The sequence below is a fragment of the Platalea leucorodia genome (genome assembly GCF_965183815.1).
Source record: "Platalea leucorodia genome assembly, chromosome: 2".
NCBI classification, from domain to species: Eukaryota; Metazoa; Chordata; class Aves; order Pelecaniformes; family Threskiornithidae; genus Platalea; species Platalea leucorodia.
Window position 1 is genome coordinate 26,002,456 of NC_138824.1, and position 20,759 is coordinate 26,023,214.

Consider the following 20,759-nt stretch of genomic DNA (forward strand, 5'->3'; position numbering starts at 1 on the left):
CATCACCTTCCTCAGGACAAATCTATAAACTGTAGCAGTCATTTCCTGATAAGTGAGATGTAGCAAGCTATATCAACAGAGAGCCAGCTCTCAAGCTCTAAGCATAATACTCATTCTTTGGGTTTTTCTACTTCAGTAAGTAGTGTGGCACAATAGGAACACATTTCTAAATTAAAATGTTTGGTGCTGAGGGTTGAATACCCACATTCTATATATTTTGGGGTTTTTACTTCAGATTGGTTGTAGTCTGATGCTTTGGGCTGAATGACTACCACCAGTTGGAGGACATTTAAGTTTCAGCCAAAAGGAAGTGTCTTTTGTTCTGAACAGCTTTGCTGTATAAACAGAGCAGTAAGTGGGGATCACTGGGAGTTTCCCTGCTAAATGGACTGCTAACCCAAATGCAAATCACGGAATTGCAGAATGGTTGAGGTTGTTGGAAGGGAGCTCTGGAGGTCATCTGGTCCAACCCTGCTGCTCAAGTAGGGCCACCTAGAGCCAGTCGCCCAGGACCATGTCCAGACAGCTTTTGAATATCTCCGAAGATGAAGACTCTGCCACCTTGGTGGGCACCCTCACAGTAAAAAAGTGTTTTCTGATGTTCAGAGGGGGCCTCCTGTGTTTCAGTTTGTGCCCATTGCCTCTAGTCCTGTCGCTGGACACCACTGAGAAGAGCCTTACTCTGTCGTCTTTGCACCTTCGCTTCAGATATTTATACACATTGATGAGATCCCCCCTGAGGCTTCTTTGCTGCAGGCTGAACAGTGCCAGCTCTCTCAGCCTTTCCTCATAGGAGAGGTGCTCCAGTCACCTAATGATTTTAGTGGCCCTTCATTGGACTCTCTCCAGTAAATCCATGGCTCCCTTGTACTGCAGGGCCCAGAACTCCAGGTGTGGCCTCACCAGTGCTGAGTAGAGGGGAAGGATCACCTCCCTCCGTCTGCTGGCAACCCTCCTCCTAATGCAGCTAAAGATAACATTGTTCTTCTTTGCCAAACGTAGATTAAAGCACTTACTTCCCATTCACTTCCTTTTGCCCTTCCTACTTGCATTATCTGTTATGGTACCTGCATCTCATACATTTTCAGCATGGCATTGCTGCCTCCCTTCTGCTTGACATCACCAAGCATGCTGACTGACAGATCTGCTCCAAGGGTTCTCCAACAGCTGCAGTCAGGTGCCCAGTCTATTCAGTCTACATCAATCTTACGACCCACATACAAATGGATGCTTGTCACAAGACCTTATATTGCCATGTGTCAGTTGCTTGAGCAGATGTGCTTTCCTGTCATTTGGCTGTAAGCAAGAGAATTTTGTCATGGCTTCCAGCAGCCTTGAGAGCTCTGCAAAAGCCGGATGGATTTTATGGGTTTACGTAATCGGTAGGAACCTGTAATTTGATTGGAAAGAGTGGCTGATAGCCTATAAGCTGCCTATTTTAATTCTTCTAATCTGGATAACCAAAACCCTAGTGATAGTACTTTCAATATGTTCATGATATAGGATTTCTTACTGTGGGGGGAAAGGGAGGGAAAGATTTGGTAGGACCTAAGGGATAAAGAGAATTGTGATGGCTATATGCAGTGAAAACAAGCAAAAAGATTCATAATGAATCTCAGCAATAAATTATTTTAAACTGAGTAAAGATTTTAGAAATATAACATTTTATATATATATATTGCATTAATTAAATGGTGGTCATTTCTAACAAATCTGCTTTACTTGTATCAGTACAGCACTGTGTGTTACTACTAGTTGTCTTTCTGCCACTGTCAAATGAATGTTACATACAAAAGCAGTTATGTGCCAAGTAAATCTGACAATGCTTTGCAGAAAGGCAGAAATCTATCTTCTTGTGCTTGATTGATTTGTCAGTGTTGCCAGAAAACCTAGTTTTAGATCAGATATGAATCATGGTATATTTAAGAATAATAGAAATTTTCAGTCTTCCTTTGTAAAAACTTTGAGCTGGAGAATCATTAATTTGAAATATGGCATTTATAATTTTATTTGGATTTCTTTTTTAGTGCAAGTGGCTTGTTTATATATACTCCTGACTGTTAATGAAGTATGGGTTTTAATGCTGTTTAAAAATAACTATTCCTTTAATCAAAATGGTATAGGAGTCGATATTCTGATTTGAGTGAGTTTATATAAACTAAAATACGAGGCATTTAATTTGTTCTTTATTTTTAATGCGTTATATGCTCAATTTTTTATTTTAACATATTTATAGCTGTTTAATGTGAAGCATTTCTTCCAGATAGTTACTTCTGAAACTTAACACTGATGCCTAAAGGAGACAGAAAGAATACCACATAAAATACCAAATATTATATTGACATGTTGATGTGGAGTAGAGTAAATAAAAAAATTGTCTCATTGTTCAGTAGCATTAAACTACTGGAAAATTAAAACAAACTTTAGCAGTTTCTGTATTCCCTCTCAAGTCCAATGTATTTTCTGCACATTTTGTGGCAAGGATTTTGTCTAAAATATTTACTTCGTAAAACTTTTGTTTTCTTTTTTTTCAGAGCACATTCAAATTTAAATCTGAGAGTGACATTCATCTGGCTGAGCACCATAAACAAGTGCTATACGATGGGAAACTTGCAAGTAGCATCGCTTTTACTTATAATGCGAAGGCTACTGATGCTCAGCTATGCCTTGAATCCTCACCAAAGGAAAATCCTTCAATTTTTGTACACTCACCCCATGCTCTTATGCTTCAGGTATGTGCTACTAAATTGATGTTCTGTGACTACTGTTAGCTCAACATCGTTTGGATAATAAAAGGATTTGTGTGCTAGTGTACAAAGAGATTGTTATTTTGTATTATTTCAGCTCTTAGTATACCTATCACTTGAACTGTTCTTTCTTTGCTCACTTTATAGAGAAAAAAACATTATTTCTTCATTAAGAAATATATACTTCATACCATAAGGCACAGCTTGCCACGATACTGAAGTCTTTCTGTTTAATGTTTGCATTTAAGTATAGTGATTATAATTGAAACATAAGTAATGAAACTAAGTTAAAAAAAGTCTGATTTAGTTTGCACTCAATTCAGTGTTAAAGTGTTCCCAAGTTACGTTTGTAACTGTCCTTTAAAATTGAGAGTAACTGAGGTTTTTCCTTTTATTTATTTCTTTTATTAATTTAGGATGTGAAAGCTATCGTAACCCACTCCATTCACAGCGCAATTCATTCCATTGGAGGGATTCAAGTTCTTTTTCCTCTGTTTGCCCAGTTAGACAATCGACAGCTGCACGACAGTCAGGTGGAAACAACAGTTTGGTAAGCTTCTTTCAAGCAAGAGAAAAACTAAATTAAGCTAAGAATATTTCCAATTTTGTTGTGGGAATGTTTGATTTGTTTTCGTTTGTAAATGCTGTGACTTACATTTTACCCTTGTTTCTTTGAAAATAATATTATTTTTTAAAAAGTAGTTTACTGTAGAGATGTGTAAATTGTATTAATCTGATGAGATTCCAGATGAAACTGGCACAAAATTGATTGGATTAAATAATGAATTCAAATCACTCTAGACTCTTTAAAGATAGTTTTGTGACAGTTCTTGTAACTTCTAAAAGAAACAAATGTGCACTTGACAGTGCAATGTTGTTTACTTTGTCAAAGCGTGTGTCATTTGAATTCATATTTAATAACATTCAAAATTAATGAAAGATACCTCCTTCCATATTAATACATGGTCAGAAAGTCATAAAGCCATAATCAGTTATTTTGCGGCCATATTACAATTGCAACAGTGACTGGGAACACACCAAGAGAGTTTTAAACAGGGACACAAGAAGTCTCTGCTCTGATACTGTGGCCCCCTGGGTTGAAAAGCCTGCACAGAAGTTAGGTGAATGCTTCTGTGTGTAGACTGCAAAGGACTGCTTAGGAGTCTGTCAGTACCCACGCTGACTTGTTCACAGCTAGCTCATCTGTCGTTATTTTTGGAAAGATCTCTTGCCACCTGCTTGTCAGGGCAAGCTCCTATTCTAGTGGCACCACAAGATGTCTAAATTTGTCAGAACAAAGTGTGTGGCCTAAGCCTTTGAAGGTAACAAAACTGAAAAGGTAATGCTGAAGAACTGGTATGGTGTTTCCCCGTAGGATGGTATGTAACCAAAACCTGCTAGAAAACAGTGTTTCGGGGCAGTATAAGCTGACTCTTGTATTTGAATAAATTTATAAAATAGGTGCATAATTCAGAGCACATGGCTTATTTTTCTGCTTAGAATACTCTGCTATTAATTATTCTGGATATTTCCTATTGCTTTAGGTAGTTCAGTAATAAATTAGTTAACTGAAAAATAATTAAATAATACTAAAATTGCTGACAATTTTGAAAAATTTAACTGAAAGTGATACATTGGTATAATTTCTCATGAAGCATCACTTGTCTCAATCTAATTTAAGAAATTCATCTATTTGGTGAAGTTTTGTCAGTCATCTGTTTTCCCCTTTGGTAACTCAAATATATGTAGCTAAGATGGCTGCTGGTTTTTATTTGTTTCTGTAGTGTGAAAAATTAATGTATTTCATGAGAATATTTTAGTACAACGTTAGAAGTAACCACAGTCCTAAAAATAACAAATTGTACTTCCAAGCGATATAGTGGTGCAAATTATTTCCTTCAGTGTTAAAGACAGAAAAGCTGGTTGTATATTGTCTCATGTGGGATATTTACTTTTTTGTAGTCTGTTGTCCCGTATGTACTTTTCATTGAAGTATTGTGAAGCAGGGGGAATAGAAAAAACAATGCTTGGTTTGAAATAAATTTGGGAAAAAAAATCCCTGTATGTTTTTATTTACTGGCACAGCAGTAAGCAAAAATGCTTTATTCCAATTTAAGGAAGATTATGTGTGTATGTGCCCATACATATGAATAAAACATATGTTAAATTCATTAATGAGCTGAGTCTGTAATAAATGATAAAGCAGTAACTAGGTCTGTTTAAAAATGGAAAGCTAATATAATGTAAGTTTTATAAGTCGAGATAAAGACTAATTCTTCCCAAGTGTGTCGTCTTTCCAGTGAGTGAGAATGTTCATAAAGTTCAATTTAAAATGTACAGAACATTTCTGGAGTTAGTTGAATTGTAACTAGGAAAAAAAAAGTTGTTTTTGAATAAATCAATGCATTTTTTCTATAATTAGATTATATTCTAAAAAGAGGTCTGTAATTCATTGTACTATATGATTGTGCAAATGCATAATACAACAAGATGTGATCCTAACTCAAAAACATATTCAAAAGATTTTTAAGTAAATGGCTGCTTGATGAGATGTAACTTAAATGTTGAATTACCATGGTTTTGGTGTATGTGCATTACTTTGTTATATTTAGTTTAATAGGATGTAGATATTGAGAAAAATAATAGTTTAAGTGAACAAGGAAGTAGGCAAATAAAGGAATAAAAGATTTCTGGGGGCAAAGAAAGGAGATAATGGAGAAAGGGGGCTAAACATGAAAAACAGGGCTACACTTCAGATTCATTTGTGGAGTGGACTAAGGGAAGAAGTATACTTACTGAGTCCTTTCCTTCTTTCCCCTTGTTTTTTAGACTATTCTCTCTTTATTTGTTCCTTTCCAAAATGCAGTTGTTGAACTGTATCTGGTACTTGTTTATACACTTCTTACCTATGAAAATATATCTATATCAGCAACAGAGGGCTGCACCACTTCTTTCTGAAAAGCAGTTGGCATTCAGCCATTACAATCTATGTATTTTTATAAGCAGATAAACTTTATGCTGCTTTGCCAAAAAAAAAAAAAAATAGGCTTAGATGATGCTTGATGATAGTAGGCCGTTATGTTTATAAAGGCTTACTATGGCTGTATAATTTATTTCTTTTTGGTGGCCAACTGGGGGGACTCAGAAGTTGTCTCTTGAATAGCTGTGCTGCCTTTTGTCTTAATGTGGTTCTGGGAGGTGGGAAATACAAATAGTTTGATACCCCAGTGTAAATGTCCTGGGTTTCCAGACTACTTTTCTGAATCCTTCTCACCTGCCTCTCTCCTGCACATATCAAAATCTATTTAATAAGTTCAAGGTTCTCAGTTATTTGTTTAATTATCTTTTTTAACATTAGAAGGGGTTTTTTACCAGGACTATGAGGGAACACCTTGTTTTTTTAATCATTTTGATCCACTTACAATTTTAATCTTTTCTAAATTAATAGATTCATGGTAAATAAAATTTTAAATTATAAAGCAGGGCAATATGAATATAGCAACTTTGTGGTTTAATGGTATTCTTTGTAAATGTTCTTTATTCCTGTAATATGTATGTCCCTGTGTGCCTTATGTACATCCTCCATGAGATCAAGTATTGAAATAACCTACAATTCTGCTTTTGAAGCACTGTAGAGATTCTTATGCTCTCATACACTGAAATTAAAAGAATGGTAACTGAGTTCATATCTTAAGTATGTTTTCTTAGGTTAAGTGAGGCACCTGCTATTCAGGAGAGTGGTTCCTCAACTGAATGCCAAGACTGCTACTTTTCATCCTGCTTTCCAATAATCTGGTTAGAATAGAAAATTTAGCATTTTAGGTCAATAAGGTGTTTATATAATAAAAAGAAATATAGAGGGTTTTTTTCTGTTATGATACTGTTATTGTTACCTTTGATTATACTATATGGGTAATATGATAGGAAGGACTTGCTTTGTTCACTTGTGGTCTCATGTATAGTTTTGAATCCATTTGGATCTGCTGAGCACTGTCATACAGATTGATTCTGACAAGCTATTGGGTGTGCAGTGTTTGGCACTGACACAATTCCATCACAGAATAAATAACAAGTGCTAATTCAGATGAGATTGTTGCTTTAGACTGTACCATATTGGGAAAATATTTGAAAGTAGAAGGAGCTGTAGCAGTTTGCTTAAATAGATTAAGTCATTCCAAGAATTCTTTTATATACTTATTCTAGAAGTTACTAACTGGATTTGCTAGATTGTATACACTATACAATAAAAATTAAAAATATTTTTGCTGTTTATGATACTAAATAAATGCAGTGCCTAGGCCCACCTTAACTTTCTTAAAGGTGATATATACACCCATCTAAAATTTGTAGCAAAGTAAATGCAGGCATCTTTTCAGTCAGTTTTATTACTGACATTATTTTCACTCTTTAATATAGGTAGCCCTGTTACAGAGTATATTGCTCACCTGTTGTAAGTCAGTGAAATGGAAACACTGGTGAGGGGGGCAACAATATTTTAACTCCTGTTGTTCATCTTTTCCTGTAAATGTTTTGTGTGTTTTGATCAATTAATATCTTGTACTCACTTTTTTTAGTATTTTTTATATTTAGAGGATGACTTTTTGGGTTCCTGTCTGTAACTAGCAGTGTTGCTGCATCTACTTTTTGATAGATGAATAGTTTGATAGGAAATATGCAATTTTCCTATCAGTTTCTACAGATAGGAAATAGCACAGCTTGATAGGAAATACAATTTGATGTCTTGATTTTTTTTACTAGCTTAATATGAAAAATCTGTGAGTTTCCAATAATTCTTAATAATGTAATTGCTTAACTGAATTTGTCTTTGAGATCATGGTAGCAAATATGATGAATTCGACGTAGTGTCCTACCTACCTAACCTGTCCTCTCCTCCTGTCTTTCAAGAATTTTCTTGTTTGCCACAGCTGGCCCAGGTATTTAAACTTGAGAGTGGATACGAAAGTCATCCTTTCCAAGGTCATTGCATTTGCCTTTGCCTCTGATGGCGAGCCAAGGTCCCAGTCCATCGCTGTCTCCAGTCTACAATTTAGAGCTTGCAGAGTCGGGTGCTGATAACCCACTCCTCATGGGTTTCAAAGGGAAGAAGACTGAATATCGCACCTGAAATTTCACATCTCTAGTATACCCTAGCTGTGCTCAGATGAAATCAGTTGTACTGGAATCTTCCCAAACTGTGACAGCAGTAATGTGACTTGCCAAATCAGACTGCCTGGATGATAGTTTATAATGAAAATATAGTCACTGTATTATGTGGTAGAAATCCTTTGTAAACTCCCAAACTGCGGTACATGCGGTGCATACTCCAGAAGATCCAGGAGCTATTAAGGGTGGCTGATTTCTGACTGGTGTCTGTATCCCAAAGTGTTATGCCTGTAAGCAGAGGTGTGTAATGACTTGCCTCTCTAGTTCTGCTACGCAACACCGATTCATCTGACTCATATTCAGTGGCATCAATTTGGATGAAACATGTTTAGTAGTCTTCTCTTATTGTCCTCATCATATATTATGAGAAAAAGAAGTGGAAAAGGGAAAAGAAGGTAGTTTCCCCTTTCTCTCCAACAAGCTTACAGAAGGAAAAAAGGTAGTTAAACTGGAAGCTAAGGAAGCACCTTAGAGAGCTGCTGTAGCTGTAGCTCATGGGAACTTTCTCTCCATCCCCACCATCTGTCTGTGTCTCTTTTGCTCTGAGTTTATCTTACCTCCAGCCTGGTTAGGGGAACACTTCTTGACTTTGCGGCACACAGGCTTTAGTGGCCACGACTGCATAAATATGAATGAATGAATATTAGTAATCAGTAACGTAGCAGCAGAGCAATTGACTGTGTTAAAACATGCACAAGTGTTTGATTTCATGCTTTAGCAGTGAATATACCTTGATGAAAATCCCTTTTTGTATTCCCAACCTGTATATAAGTGTAGTCAAAACAATTTCTGAAATCCATTCTTACCCTTTGTGCTTTGATTTTCCTCCTGAAGGAATGAAGTAAGGAAGTGGAGATCATCTCGCATCTTCTGTGCATCAAAATATATTGCTAATATATTGCTAATGCTTCTCCCTGAGGATTTCTAAGTCCATACTATGAAACATTTAATAAATATTCTGATGAAGTAGCAAATTACTTAATGAATCAGCTGAAGTCATTTAAAACTCTTTGCTAAAAATGAGATGTAATGGGCAGCCAGCAGACAAGGAGTAATAATAATAATAATAATGATAATAGTAATTTATCTCAATACAGCCAGTTAAGGGGCAAGTACCTTGGGATTATTTTTGTTTAAAAACAAAACATTAATTGTTGGCGTATGATTTTCTTTAATACCACTTTATCTGTTTATGCTAAGATTAGTTTTCAAAAGTTATCATATTAACAGCCTGCGATGGAGTTCATCATAGAAGCCTTTTGCCTTATTTTGGAGAAGGTGGAAATACAAGTGGAATTAGTTTATAAAGGATCCTTCCCAAAGATAATTAGACAGAACAAATACCTGCATCATTCTCTTTTACATAGCCTCTTCAAGATAAATCATCTGTTATTAATCAACATACTTAGATCTTTATGGCAACATGCCTACTTTAATTGAAAGTGCCTTTTGTAAAGCACAATCCAGATAACTTTGTAATACGCAATCCAAGATGAAACTTAAAGTAATTAAGGTAAATTTTTCAGAGAAAATTATCATGGGAAAGAGTAGACTAGAGAAATTGATCTATGTTGTGACTTAAAACAAATAAAACAAAAACAACAACAAAAAAAACCAAGACAAATTTCACTTTTATCCCAGTGGTTCAAATTCCTGACTTCTAGGGTTTTCCTTATTCCTCCAAAGCCTTTGTCATCTGAGTTTGTTTGAATATGTGACTGATGTTCCTAATAGGATGCTTCATTTGTAAGTGAAGTCATATAAACTCATTTCATAAGAATAGTTTATCTAAATTGTCCTGTATTTTCCCTCCACAAAACAGTAATAATTGTTTGCTTAGTGGGAACTACCAGTCAATTTAGAATTTGACAAAGGGAGCTCATTCTTGTTCAATGCTTGTCATAGCATAAAGACTTTGTAACCCTGGGATTTTCACTGTGATCTTCTTTTACGTGTAATATGAAAAGGTTCTTTAAAATTCTCATAGATACAAATAGGAAAAGAAAATTAAATATTTATTTATGGGTGTAATTATTTTTAATGAAGAAGGAAGTGTCATATTTTGGAATTTTGAAGACTGTTATCTACAGCAGCCATTGTTTTTGTGAATATCTGTAGTGTATTTTTTATTTAAGGAGTAACATTGCATGACTATTGACTGAAGATTGTGATGCTGAAATATTGTTATGTTGAAACATAATGCTGAACTATTGAAACGTAATAGTTATTTGTATTATATCTATATATTTAGATGAATGAAATAAACTAGGTGGTATTTGTAACAGTGCACATCATAAGAATAGCTGTCTGAATTATAAAGGCAGGGACTTCACAAATATGATAAATATGTATAGACCTGAAAGCATCCTTAAGGACATCTTCCAGTCAGACAGTGTAGGCTGTGAACACCTATTCTGTGCTCCTGCTTTATTTATCAAAATTTTTTTTTTTTTAAGTCTTCACAAGGGACATATATGTTTGAGGGGAAAATCAGGCAATGCTGTAACAATGTAATTAACCTTCATTTTTTTACATAACAGTATTCCAGAGACTCACTGTCTCTACAATACGCTAATTATAGAATAACCAGTATCATAACCATTGGAAATACGGCTTCTTCATGTTTTAGTCTGCAGCCTTTTTTCTCTGCTTCTTAGTAGTGGAAAACTGCTTAATTTTTTTTTCCTGAAATTAATTATATTTTCAGTTGAAATTGTAATTCTGTCTGATTTAGTGTTGGTTGACATATATACTTTCATTGTGTATCTGTATCTATCTTAGCTGCACTGCAGACAAACTGACCTGTTCTAGGCAGGGCGTGGTATAGAGGAGATGTAGGAATGGGCTGAAGTATCCTTTATATTTGCCTTTGTATCTAGGGGAGTTGAAAATAGGCAAGAATGGAGAGAAATTTTGTATGGCAGTGCACAGAATTTTGCAAGTTTAATGTGAGCCCTGCAGCAATCCGATGCATTTTAGTTACTGGTAAGTTTGTTAAATTCTGTTTGAAAAATTGTTCATCTTAGAAGACAGTCCTATAATCAATATTATTTCCCCTGTGTCAACAGCAACCTTTTTAAAAGCATAATTTTGGCAACCTGGTTCTGCTGATAAAAATTTTTATATTTCATATATTCAGGTTTAATTTATTTTCAGCTGCCAAGATGACTACATAAATTGACTATTCTTTGAAATATGTTAAAAATTCTGGATACAGTCCTCTAAATTAGGCAGTCAGTTCTCTAGAAGACTAAGTTCTTAGAATGCAATATTGAGGAGAAAAGATCCATTATGTCAGTATGGATTTTTTTATACACACGCACACATACACACACACTCTTAAATGTTTGCTTGAGGTCAGTCTGAACATGTGGGGAAAGAGAAGTTTTGAAGAGGATGGGAGAGCTTATCTGAGAATTGTTAACTGTTGGGTCTTTTCAGGCAGATTGAATGCTCTCTAGCACAAAGTATATGAGAGAGACCATAACATGTAAAAACAGTGTTTTGTGCAACAGATGTTAGTGCAGTTTCATTCCCTCCTTCCTCCTTAAAAAAAGAAGTGTCACCTGAAACAAGCGTAAGCAAGATTTCTGGAAAAAAATCAGACTAAACATGTAATCTGTTTTCTGCCTGTCTCTGATCATCATCTTCAGGTAGTAATAGCTACAGTACTATATGTGCAGTGAGAATTTAAAAACACTTCAATTTTGATTTTACAGTTCTTCTATCAGTTAAAATATTACAGATCTTTTAATTATTTCTTTTCCTGCATAATGATGTTGACAAACTGCTAGTTACATTTAATTATGGTGCTAATTTTCATCAATACTGTGGTCCTATATAGTATTCACCTCAAACTTCATTGTGCCTCTATGTGACTGCCAGGTGGTTCTCCTTACCTGCTGCTTTTTCTGGTGCTTGGAATATTTACGTGCTTGAAGGTGTGATGTGTAATGATGCGTTCATGTGTGCTGTCCCAAGATTTGAATTACTGTATACTACGTCAACTCTATTATTTATGGTGGCAATCTTGGATAATGCAGAAGGATTAGAAGCTAGAGTTACAGCTTGCAGACATGAGCTGACTCTGCAGAGCTGGCTTGTGGTGTTTTTATGTGACTGGTTCAATAGATGTTAAAAGCCATTTTGGACTTAGAAACATAGCTCATTCACAAAAGTATTGGCTGAATTAACATGTTTTCCTGGAACTAGAAACATTGGCATCACTTTGCAGTGACAGCTAAGGTAGCTCTTTGCAGAGCTAATGTGGGCAGGCAGGATTAATCAGTTCAGCCATGCCCTGCATAAAGATGGTTAATATCTAAAAAGTGATATTTGGGCTCTATCTGCATCTGAATTAATAGACTTTGTTGATTCAGTCTTTCTTGCATAGAACCAGCTTGTATGTTTCTGTGTCTGTGGCATGGTTAAATCTTAACTGGCCACTGATTATTTCTGAGTTGACTGGTGTGTTTTATGTGCACTTAACAAGGAGAAAAGAGAGAAAAATCTTTATTGTTAGGGTGTCAGTGTGTCTTATAACTTGTATTCAGAGTCCTGTCAGAATTTCTAACAATGGCATAGAGATTGTATCAATATAAGATAAGAATAACTCCAGCCCATGAGTTTACATCTAAGTTCATAGAATGGACAAATGAACTGCAGTACAAAGAAAAGAGCTTTTGATAAATCACTTCTAGAAGTGGAAGTAGAACCTTTTAAACTTAAATCTGATGTCATGTTCATGGTACGACAACCTTTTAAATCCATTTTAAGAATATTTTTGACTTTTTGATATAATATTAGTAGTATTTATTATTGTAATTTAGGTCCTAATCCTGCAAAGATGTATGCTGTTTCTTAACTTTATGCATAATGAGTTGTCCTCCTAAGTCGTAAGGTTACTCATAAAGGATGACAGTAATGATGATTCCATCTATATGGAATTTTCTCTGACCTATTCATTTATTTTTTTTTTAAAGTTTCTAAATATAAGTCTTCAAGCCTTTACATGAGCTTCTTATGGATTGTCATGTAGTAAAAATGATGAGTATCTTATTTTAGATGACAAATACAATAGCAACTTTCAGTCGGGGTACAAAAAAATTGATGCATATAACCTGGTTTGAAATTGATGTGACAGCTTGACAGGCTGTTTTGATAAAAGCTTTGGAGTACTGCAAATGGATATTATCTGTGTTCTTTTACTGCTGACACTCTGTGGAGCATTCTGTATGTGATTTTAGACGGATTATTGTGACCATTCAACAATGAAGCAAGACAAGGCACTATTTCATGTTCACAGCATGTACTTTGCCTACACCGTGTACTTTTTGCATGGCAGCCTTGCTCACCCAATAGAATAAATCTTGGTTTCCTCAGCACATTGATTATTTTTTGGTGCTGGCATGGATTAACCAATCTCAACATTTATTTTGAAGTAAAAGATTGTATTTGGAGAGCAAGCGAACCTTTAGCTGACTACATACTGTAAGTAAAGTTGAAATTTATAAAACACAGGTTGAACATTTCCTTTAATTCACTTTTTCATAGCTGCAAAAGCCATAGTTTTCACCATTGCCTGTGCCCATCACCTGTGTGAAAACCTTCATGGTTGCAGATATTTGTCAGTACAGCTAGGAATTGTTATACCTATTTTATTTTTAGAAAAGGAATAATGACTTTATGTATGCATTGTATATGCAGTACAATGCATTCCATCATCTACCTTTTTGATATATTTGAAAAATCATTTTAAATATTTCCTGTCATATTTTTTTCTTCCTTTCTCCCTTTCCTCTGGGTTTTTCAGCAACAGATGAGTGGATTTTTGTTTCCCTCTCACCACCCAAGAGTCAATTGTGATTTTTCTCCCACAGTGCATTGATCTGTCATCTGTTTCTGCTGTTGGTTTTCATAACATAGTTTCACTTTCTTGCCAAGTCTGTCCCCTGAAGTCTTTCATATCTCTTCTGTTTCTAAACAGTAACCTTTTCTGAACACTTTTTTTCCCCTCCCTGTGCTTTCTGAACACCTCACTTACAGATACTGCTGGGATGGGTGGCTGGGTGATTTGCTTGTGGTCTCTGGAGTCTCTCTGTGCTTTCCTAACTGGATGAAAGTGATTCTCAGCCTTTATTTTGTCAGGCCTAGATATTATTCTCATGTTTGTTCTGGAGAAAGTATGAAGGAAACTCTTCACTCTGCTGTTGTTCCATTGTGGTTTGTGGTGGGCATCATTGCCCACATGCATGTTCAGCCTTTTTATGCCTCATTTCTGTGGTAGTAGTGACTCGAGGAATTGAAATTGTGGAATGATGATATATCTAGTAGCTGCAAATTTTGCTGTTTAGCATAGTTAGTCTGGATGGTAAAATGGTTGACACGGCCCCTGCCTGCATCATTCTAACACTGTCAGCTGGATCCCACTCATCATCTCCTGCCTCTTCCAACTGCAAAACCTTTGGCTAGAACCACAAGTTGCAGGACTGGATATTTAAAACTTAGGATAGTCCTGGTCAAATCAGGAGAGCTGACAAAATGATTTTACACTTCTATTTGAACATGAGCCCCCACTCCTACCGTTGTAATATGTGAACAATCATTGGAAAAATTTGTGAGAAAAAGTAAGATTTGTATTCTTTCAAGGAATTGTTCACCACTTTAAGCCTGTTTCTGTTCACTTAATAGCTGGTGAATATTGAGAATGTAACAGATGATTGATTTTTCTACATTTATATTCTGAAAAAAATGCTTGTTCTTTACATGCAGTGCTACCCTATTGGCTTTCTTGGTTGAGCTTCTTAAGAGTTCAGTAGCCATGCAAGAACAAATGCTTGGTGGAAAAGGCTTTCTAGTCATTGGCTACCTCCTTGAAAAGGTATGTTTGGAGAGATTTTTTATCTTTGTTCTTAGTATTTCTACTGTCATTGCGGTATTTTCAATCACTTAGCTCAAAGGACTTGTGGAATAAAATATATTTGTGGTATGAGATATTTTTGATTTGTAATACTTATAAGTTGTCTATAGGAGTCTTTTCATCTTCCTTATCCTCTTATATGCCAATATTCAAAGAATCAATTTTCTGGAGTTGATCCTGTTTGTCTAATTTATGCTTTTACTTTAGATCTGTTTGTGAACCACTTTCATGTATTTTCATTTGTGTTTTCCCACTCTCTGTCCCCCAAACTCTCGTTCAGGAAAGTTCTCTTGTTCCCAGTTTGTACAAGCGTATCACAGACATGTCATAATTTAGGTTTAAATTTCTTTTCTTCTGTATGTTAATAAAAATTAAATTAATCCTCTGTGGCTCAGTTCTGAAATTGTTGAAATAACAGCTCTGTGTTTTGAAGAAGAAAAACTGTAAAATAATTTAATTTCTGAAAGAAACATTTGCAAGGGGCGTTCCCTTTACTTGCTTGTTTTCAGACATGATGAGCAGTTATCACAAAATTGAGGGTCAGTTCAGATGCTTGTCTGAGGAACAGTACCTTCCTCCTGGCCCAAGGCCCTCATGTTACTGTGATTTAATAATCTGAAAACAAACTACTGTACTAAGATAGTAATACTCTCATGGTTGAATCTCATGGCTCTGACCTTCTTGAATGTCTGCTACTGTATTTTTCATTAGCGTGAGGTCAGTATAACAATATTTTGAGAAGTTATGACCAGAGCTTTGTGTTGTCTGTTGGTGAAATTAAATAATAATAATCTCACCTTTAAAAATGTACTCAATTTTGATGAAGAATGATAAATAATTTCTCTCATTCTGCTCCCTATGTTATTTTCAGCTAGGTAAATACATTCTCATAGTAGAAAGACTTTACCGTCACTGTCGTAATACCTAAAAGCAGATTATTTTCTATGCTTCTGTGTTTTCTGTACTAAGCAAGTGTGATTTAGAATGTCAAGGAACTAGTCTAAGGTGGTTTTTTTTTTCAATGGTAGGTTTTCTTGTGACATAACCAGAATGAATTTAAAAAGCTATTAGCTCCAGTTCTGTAAGTTATATACAGTCAGGCTAGTGAGCCCTCATGGAGCCCCTTTCTCTTGAATAGAGCACTATGGTTTATGCACATTGAATACATCGATTTAGAATGTTGTACATGAAATTAAAAAAAAAAAAGTTTGTGTACTATTCTAATTAACACCTGCTACAATCAATAAACTCGGCATATGTGAATATTCAAAGGATTTTGACTGATTTCTGTCACAACATAATTTTTACAGCATATGGCTTTTTCTGGGTTTTTTATGCTATGTTCTCCTTAGCTGTAGTTTTTCAAAAGGATGTATTTTATTTTTTTCAGTATATGCTTATATTCCGTTGGCACACATGGCAGGAAAAAATCCTTTTGTTTCCTATCCAGGTTCAATTTTATTATTTGTAAATTATCTGTTGTTCATTCGCATGTGATCAAATACTTCAGAGAGGACAGAAAGCTTTTTTTTTTCTGACTTGAACTTCAAAATAACTTTTTTGTTCTTATTAGTTGCAGATCATTTATTGTGAATTGTGATTTACAAGCCAAAGGAAACTCAGCATCCAGGCTGAACTTGTATTACTGACAAATGGACTTCACTTCTAAAAATAATTTCACTTCTAAAAATAAAAATCTGCATGTTCCCAGACTGTACTTACAGCATTAAAAATAATTGGAACATTTTTAGGGAAGGATGTTTAGTGGTTTTTCCTATTGGTTCCTTTTGTTAACTTAGTGTATGAAGAAGTTTGTCGAAGTCTGCATGCCGTGTTACTGCACAAGAGCAGCTCTCAACGGTGATTTTATAGCATATGCTATGAAACTGAAGGACTCTCTTGAAATTTGAGGAAAGCTTGAACCCAAATCCTTCAAATACCTAGTTATGTTTAAGAAACAAAAGCAAGTCTACCATTGATGTGTTTACATACTGAGAAACCCAATTTCAGTAGGACACACAATTAACTGAAAAAGAGTTAAGGACTTCAGACAAAGTTCTCAAGGCACGGTGCTGTAAAATGTAGAATCCTGACTGGATTATAATAAAAAAAAGAGGAAAAAAAAAAAAAAAAAAAGAAAAAGGATTTAACCTCAGTTATTGATTAATATTTTTAACCTGTTAAATGTAGCCATTAGAAAGACTGTGAATATTATTAGAAAGTATAAGTTGCTGATTTTTTTTTTTTACTTTCTTTTCATATTCAATGACATAAAATCATACGAGGTTGCATGTATTTAGTAAAGATGAGTCTGGTTAAAATATCACTTCATATTTCTGCTGTAAGTACATTAAGGAAGAAGGTTTTTCTTTCTTTGTTCTTTCTGATTATTTTTCCCCAGTCATCTAGAGTTCATATAACCAGAGCAGTTCTGGAACAATTTTTGTCATTTGCGAAATATTTGGATGGATTGTCTCATGGAGCACCTCTCCTGAAGCAATTATGTGATCACATCCTTTTTAATCCTGCTATCTGGATACATACCCCTGCAAAGGTAATTGTACACTTGAATGATGTTATAACTCTCCTACAATTATTCTTTTATACCATGGTACTTAGGTTTTTAATTTTTTCATTTTAAAACATGGCAATAACAAAGTTTTTTTAGATAATGAAGTCTATACCCTGCTTAACTATATTCCCTCTTCTATAAAGTCTTTCATAAGTTTCTAAAAGCAGTTACATTCTTGCCTAAGATTCTGGCTAACTCTATCAAAAGACTGTTTCTGGAAACCCAGTGCCTTTTTCAGTGGCTGCATTACATTGTTTTCCTAAAGATTAAGCACAACAGTATGTATTTTTAATTGTAAGCAAAAGGTAAGAATCTTTTTTACACATTTGCATAAACTTTCATTTTAGTTTAAATTATGTATTTTGTTTTTATAAAAACTATAAAAAGTTATTTTTCATCTCTGGTGATAATGAATTAGTTGTTTTCCTAAATAATCACAGTTGAGGAGTGAGGACCAAAGTGAAAAGTGGCATGGTCCTGAAATCTGGTAAAATATATTTTTAGTATAAAAAGCCAAAATAGAAAAGAAACCAGTACATTTATCATGACATAAATCATAGAATCATAGAAAATTTAGATTGGAAGGGACCTCTAGATGTCATTCCAGGTGTCAGTCCAGTCCCTGCCCTAAGTTGTTTGTAATTATTTTTTAATTTTTTATATCATATCCAAAGTAAATCCTAAAAAACCTACAAATTAAGGTTATGAATATGTAACTTAAATTTTATGTGGAAAACTGTTTCATTCTTCAGGTGCAGTTGTCTTTGTATACCTACTTGTCAGCTGAATTCATTGGAACAGCGACAATCTATAACACTATACGCAGAGTAGGAACAGTACTGCAGTTAATGCACACGCTGAAATACTACTACTGGGTGGTTAATCCTGCTGATAGCAGTGGCATTGCTCCTAAAGGATTGGGTAAGTACAATGCATAAGAAAGAAAATATAAGCATTTTTTGTATAGGAAGATTTGTGATGTAAATGTGTGAAAGCTCCTTGGATAGTTAGACAAGGAGGTAAGTAGATGGCAATAATCGGTACCAGGGATCAACAGTAGAAGGATTATGCAAGTACTTTTGGTGTATCATACACTTCTGATGATAATTCCTTATGTTTGTATGTATTCCCAGAAGATTCCAACTCTGGTCTTCACTCCTATGGCATGTACTTATGTGGGCATTCTTTAGAAAACATATTGAAATCACTGATTTTCATTCTTCTGTACGAGAAAGGAAATGTTAAGTGTATCTCATATGCCAAAGAAAGCTTTGTGGGCTTTGAATAATTGGTAATGTTACATGACCTTGAAAACAGAGTGGAAACTTCTGGTTCTCACTGCTGAGATCTCTGAAGCTGTATTTCAAGTTTAATAATATTTTTGTCTCTGCCCTTATAAAATAGAGATTGATTTAACTTCATTTTCGTCATGCGCTTAGCTTAGCTCAGGAAACATTGAATGACAGCAGCAACAAAATACAATAATACATACTGGCTAAATGCTGCATGTAACACATGTATATTAACCAGAGCATCAAATCATTCTAATCCTATACACTCCAGTTGTAATGTCGTTACATTTAGGTGACTACTTGTGTAAAGCAGGGAGGATTTGGCTGAAAGTCTCTTAAAAATTAATTGATATAGAGGAACTTATTAATTGTCTTTATACTGTAACTATTACTGTCATGCTGAGAAATTGGATGTTTTAGTGTTGTCACATATCCAAATATTTAAGAATGTGACATATATAACATATAAGTTATTGGACAATTCTTTATTTGTAAGTGAGCCGTATGCATAGGTGTTTTCTTTAATATTTTTTTAATAAATAAAAATTGAAGGAAAAATTCTTATCCTAGATTAGGTATCCTAATAGGCAGTGAAGTTGTAACTTGTTGAGGTTCACAGAAAGAGCTGCTGTTGGAGCTGGGACCTCATTTATAGTTCTCTCATAGTATAATATTAAATGAATGATATTATTCATAAAATTATTAAAATTTGCTTTAAAAATACCTAACAAAAGCACACTGTGTTTCTGTTCTCCGTTCATTTGAATGAAAAGTTTGTAATATCAGATTATGAAAATTAACTGTGGTGGTTACTTAATTAGCATGAAATTTTTGTCAGTGATAAAATATATTTTCCACTTACTTCTGGATTCTCTTTGCCAAAATGGAATTAAGTTTATTTTTGTTACCTACAATGAAAGTGTCTCCATCTGAGCTAGATGTCTGTTGATTATAGACAGTGGAATGCAGGAGTCAGTTGCCTGAATATGGGTTTCTGCCATCATTTTAGTCTCTATGGGGCATCCCACCTGCCCTTAAGAAGGATGCAGGTGTCCTGTGCATCCTGCATCAAATCTGCTTGTTCTGTGAAGATATTTTGGATATCTTACGGTATGCCAAATCACACTGATAAGTATGTTTGGGAAGCTGTGTCCTACCTCTATTTGACAGAGCCTTGAGAACTGTTTAGTTTGAAAGGTAGTTGCTTTCTAGACTCCATAGGCTATATTGATTAGATCTTCATTGACTTCAGTGGAGGGTTAGAACCTAGTCTCACCATAGATGTCTGAAATTAGGGTGAGCTGAATCCTACTCTGGGACTGACTTTATCCGGCTTCATTCTTTCAGAGCTCTGCTCTGTTGAGGGTTACACTGTTGTGCTGCATAGGTACAGTTTTACCATCAGACAAGCTAACCATACTTGAGCTCAGTGAGGAATTAGGATATTAAAAACTCAGCTAATCAGCTTATAATATGTACATTGTATTTGTGACTGTTGAATGACCAGCTGTTTGGGAGGTAAAGTTTCCAACTGTCAACCATATTTACACCTAGAGACCTGGAAAATTGCTCAACAGGTTTGAGACTCTAAGTTTGATAATATTGTCTACTTGTTATTGCTGCAATTCTTTTTTGTTTTTGTTTTTGTTTTTGTTTTTTTGGGGGGGGAGGGGAGTGGTCTTTTTAATTAAAGAATTCCTGTACTTCTGTGTCATGATACTAGTACCTAACAACACTTTGAAAATGAATTGCATATTACCAACTTCCCTCTGGCTAGGCTTGCTCTTTTGTGGAAACAGTACGACTTTTCTTTCTGTAGGAGGTATGGCTTGTTTTTTATCTTGCCCAGATCTGCCTCTCTGCAGTTAGCTGTATTTTTGGAGTATTTGTATGTGTGGAATAGCTAGAAAAAAATATATAATGTAGTCATCAAAATCTGAACAGAGGGCATGGGGTACACAAGGACACAAAATTAGGAATGAGAAATGAATCAGTTAACTCTAAATTAGCATACATATGGCTGTTTTACTTCCCTATCTTTTCTTTCATTCTTACCTATTTCAAGG

At 34.9% G+C, this 20,759-nt stretch overlaps 1 protein-coding gene across 4 annotated transcripts in view; it reads left to right on the plus strand.

The window, feature by feature from the left end:
• The window catches only part of NBEA (neurobeachin), a gene marked incomplete at its 5' end in the record, with an annotated part of 522,572 nt that overhangs the window by 133,078 nt on the left and 368,735 nt on the right, over nt 1-20,759 (plus strand). For all 4 annotated transcript variants that reach the window (XM_082332788.1, XM_082332786.1, XM_082332789.1 and 1 more), the window contains 5 exons: nt 2,535-2,732; nt 3,164-3,297; nt 14,682-14,790; nt 17,231-17,383; nt 18,154-18,322. In XM_082332788.1, the coding sequence (XP_082188914.1) occupies nt 2,535-2,732; nt 3,164-3,297; nt 14,682-14,790; nt 17,231-17,383; nt 18,154-18,322 (763 nt within the window). The remainder of the gene's footprint in view (nt 1-2,534; nt 2,733-3,163; nt 3,298-14,681; nt 14,791-17,230; nt 17,384-18,153; nt 18,323-20,759) is intronic.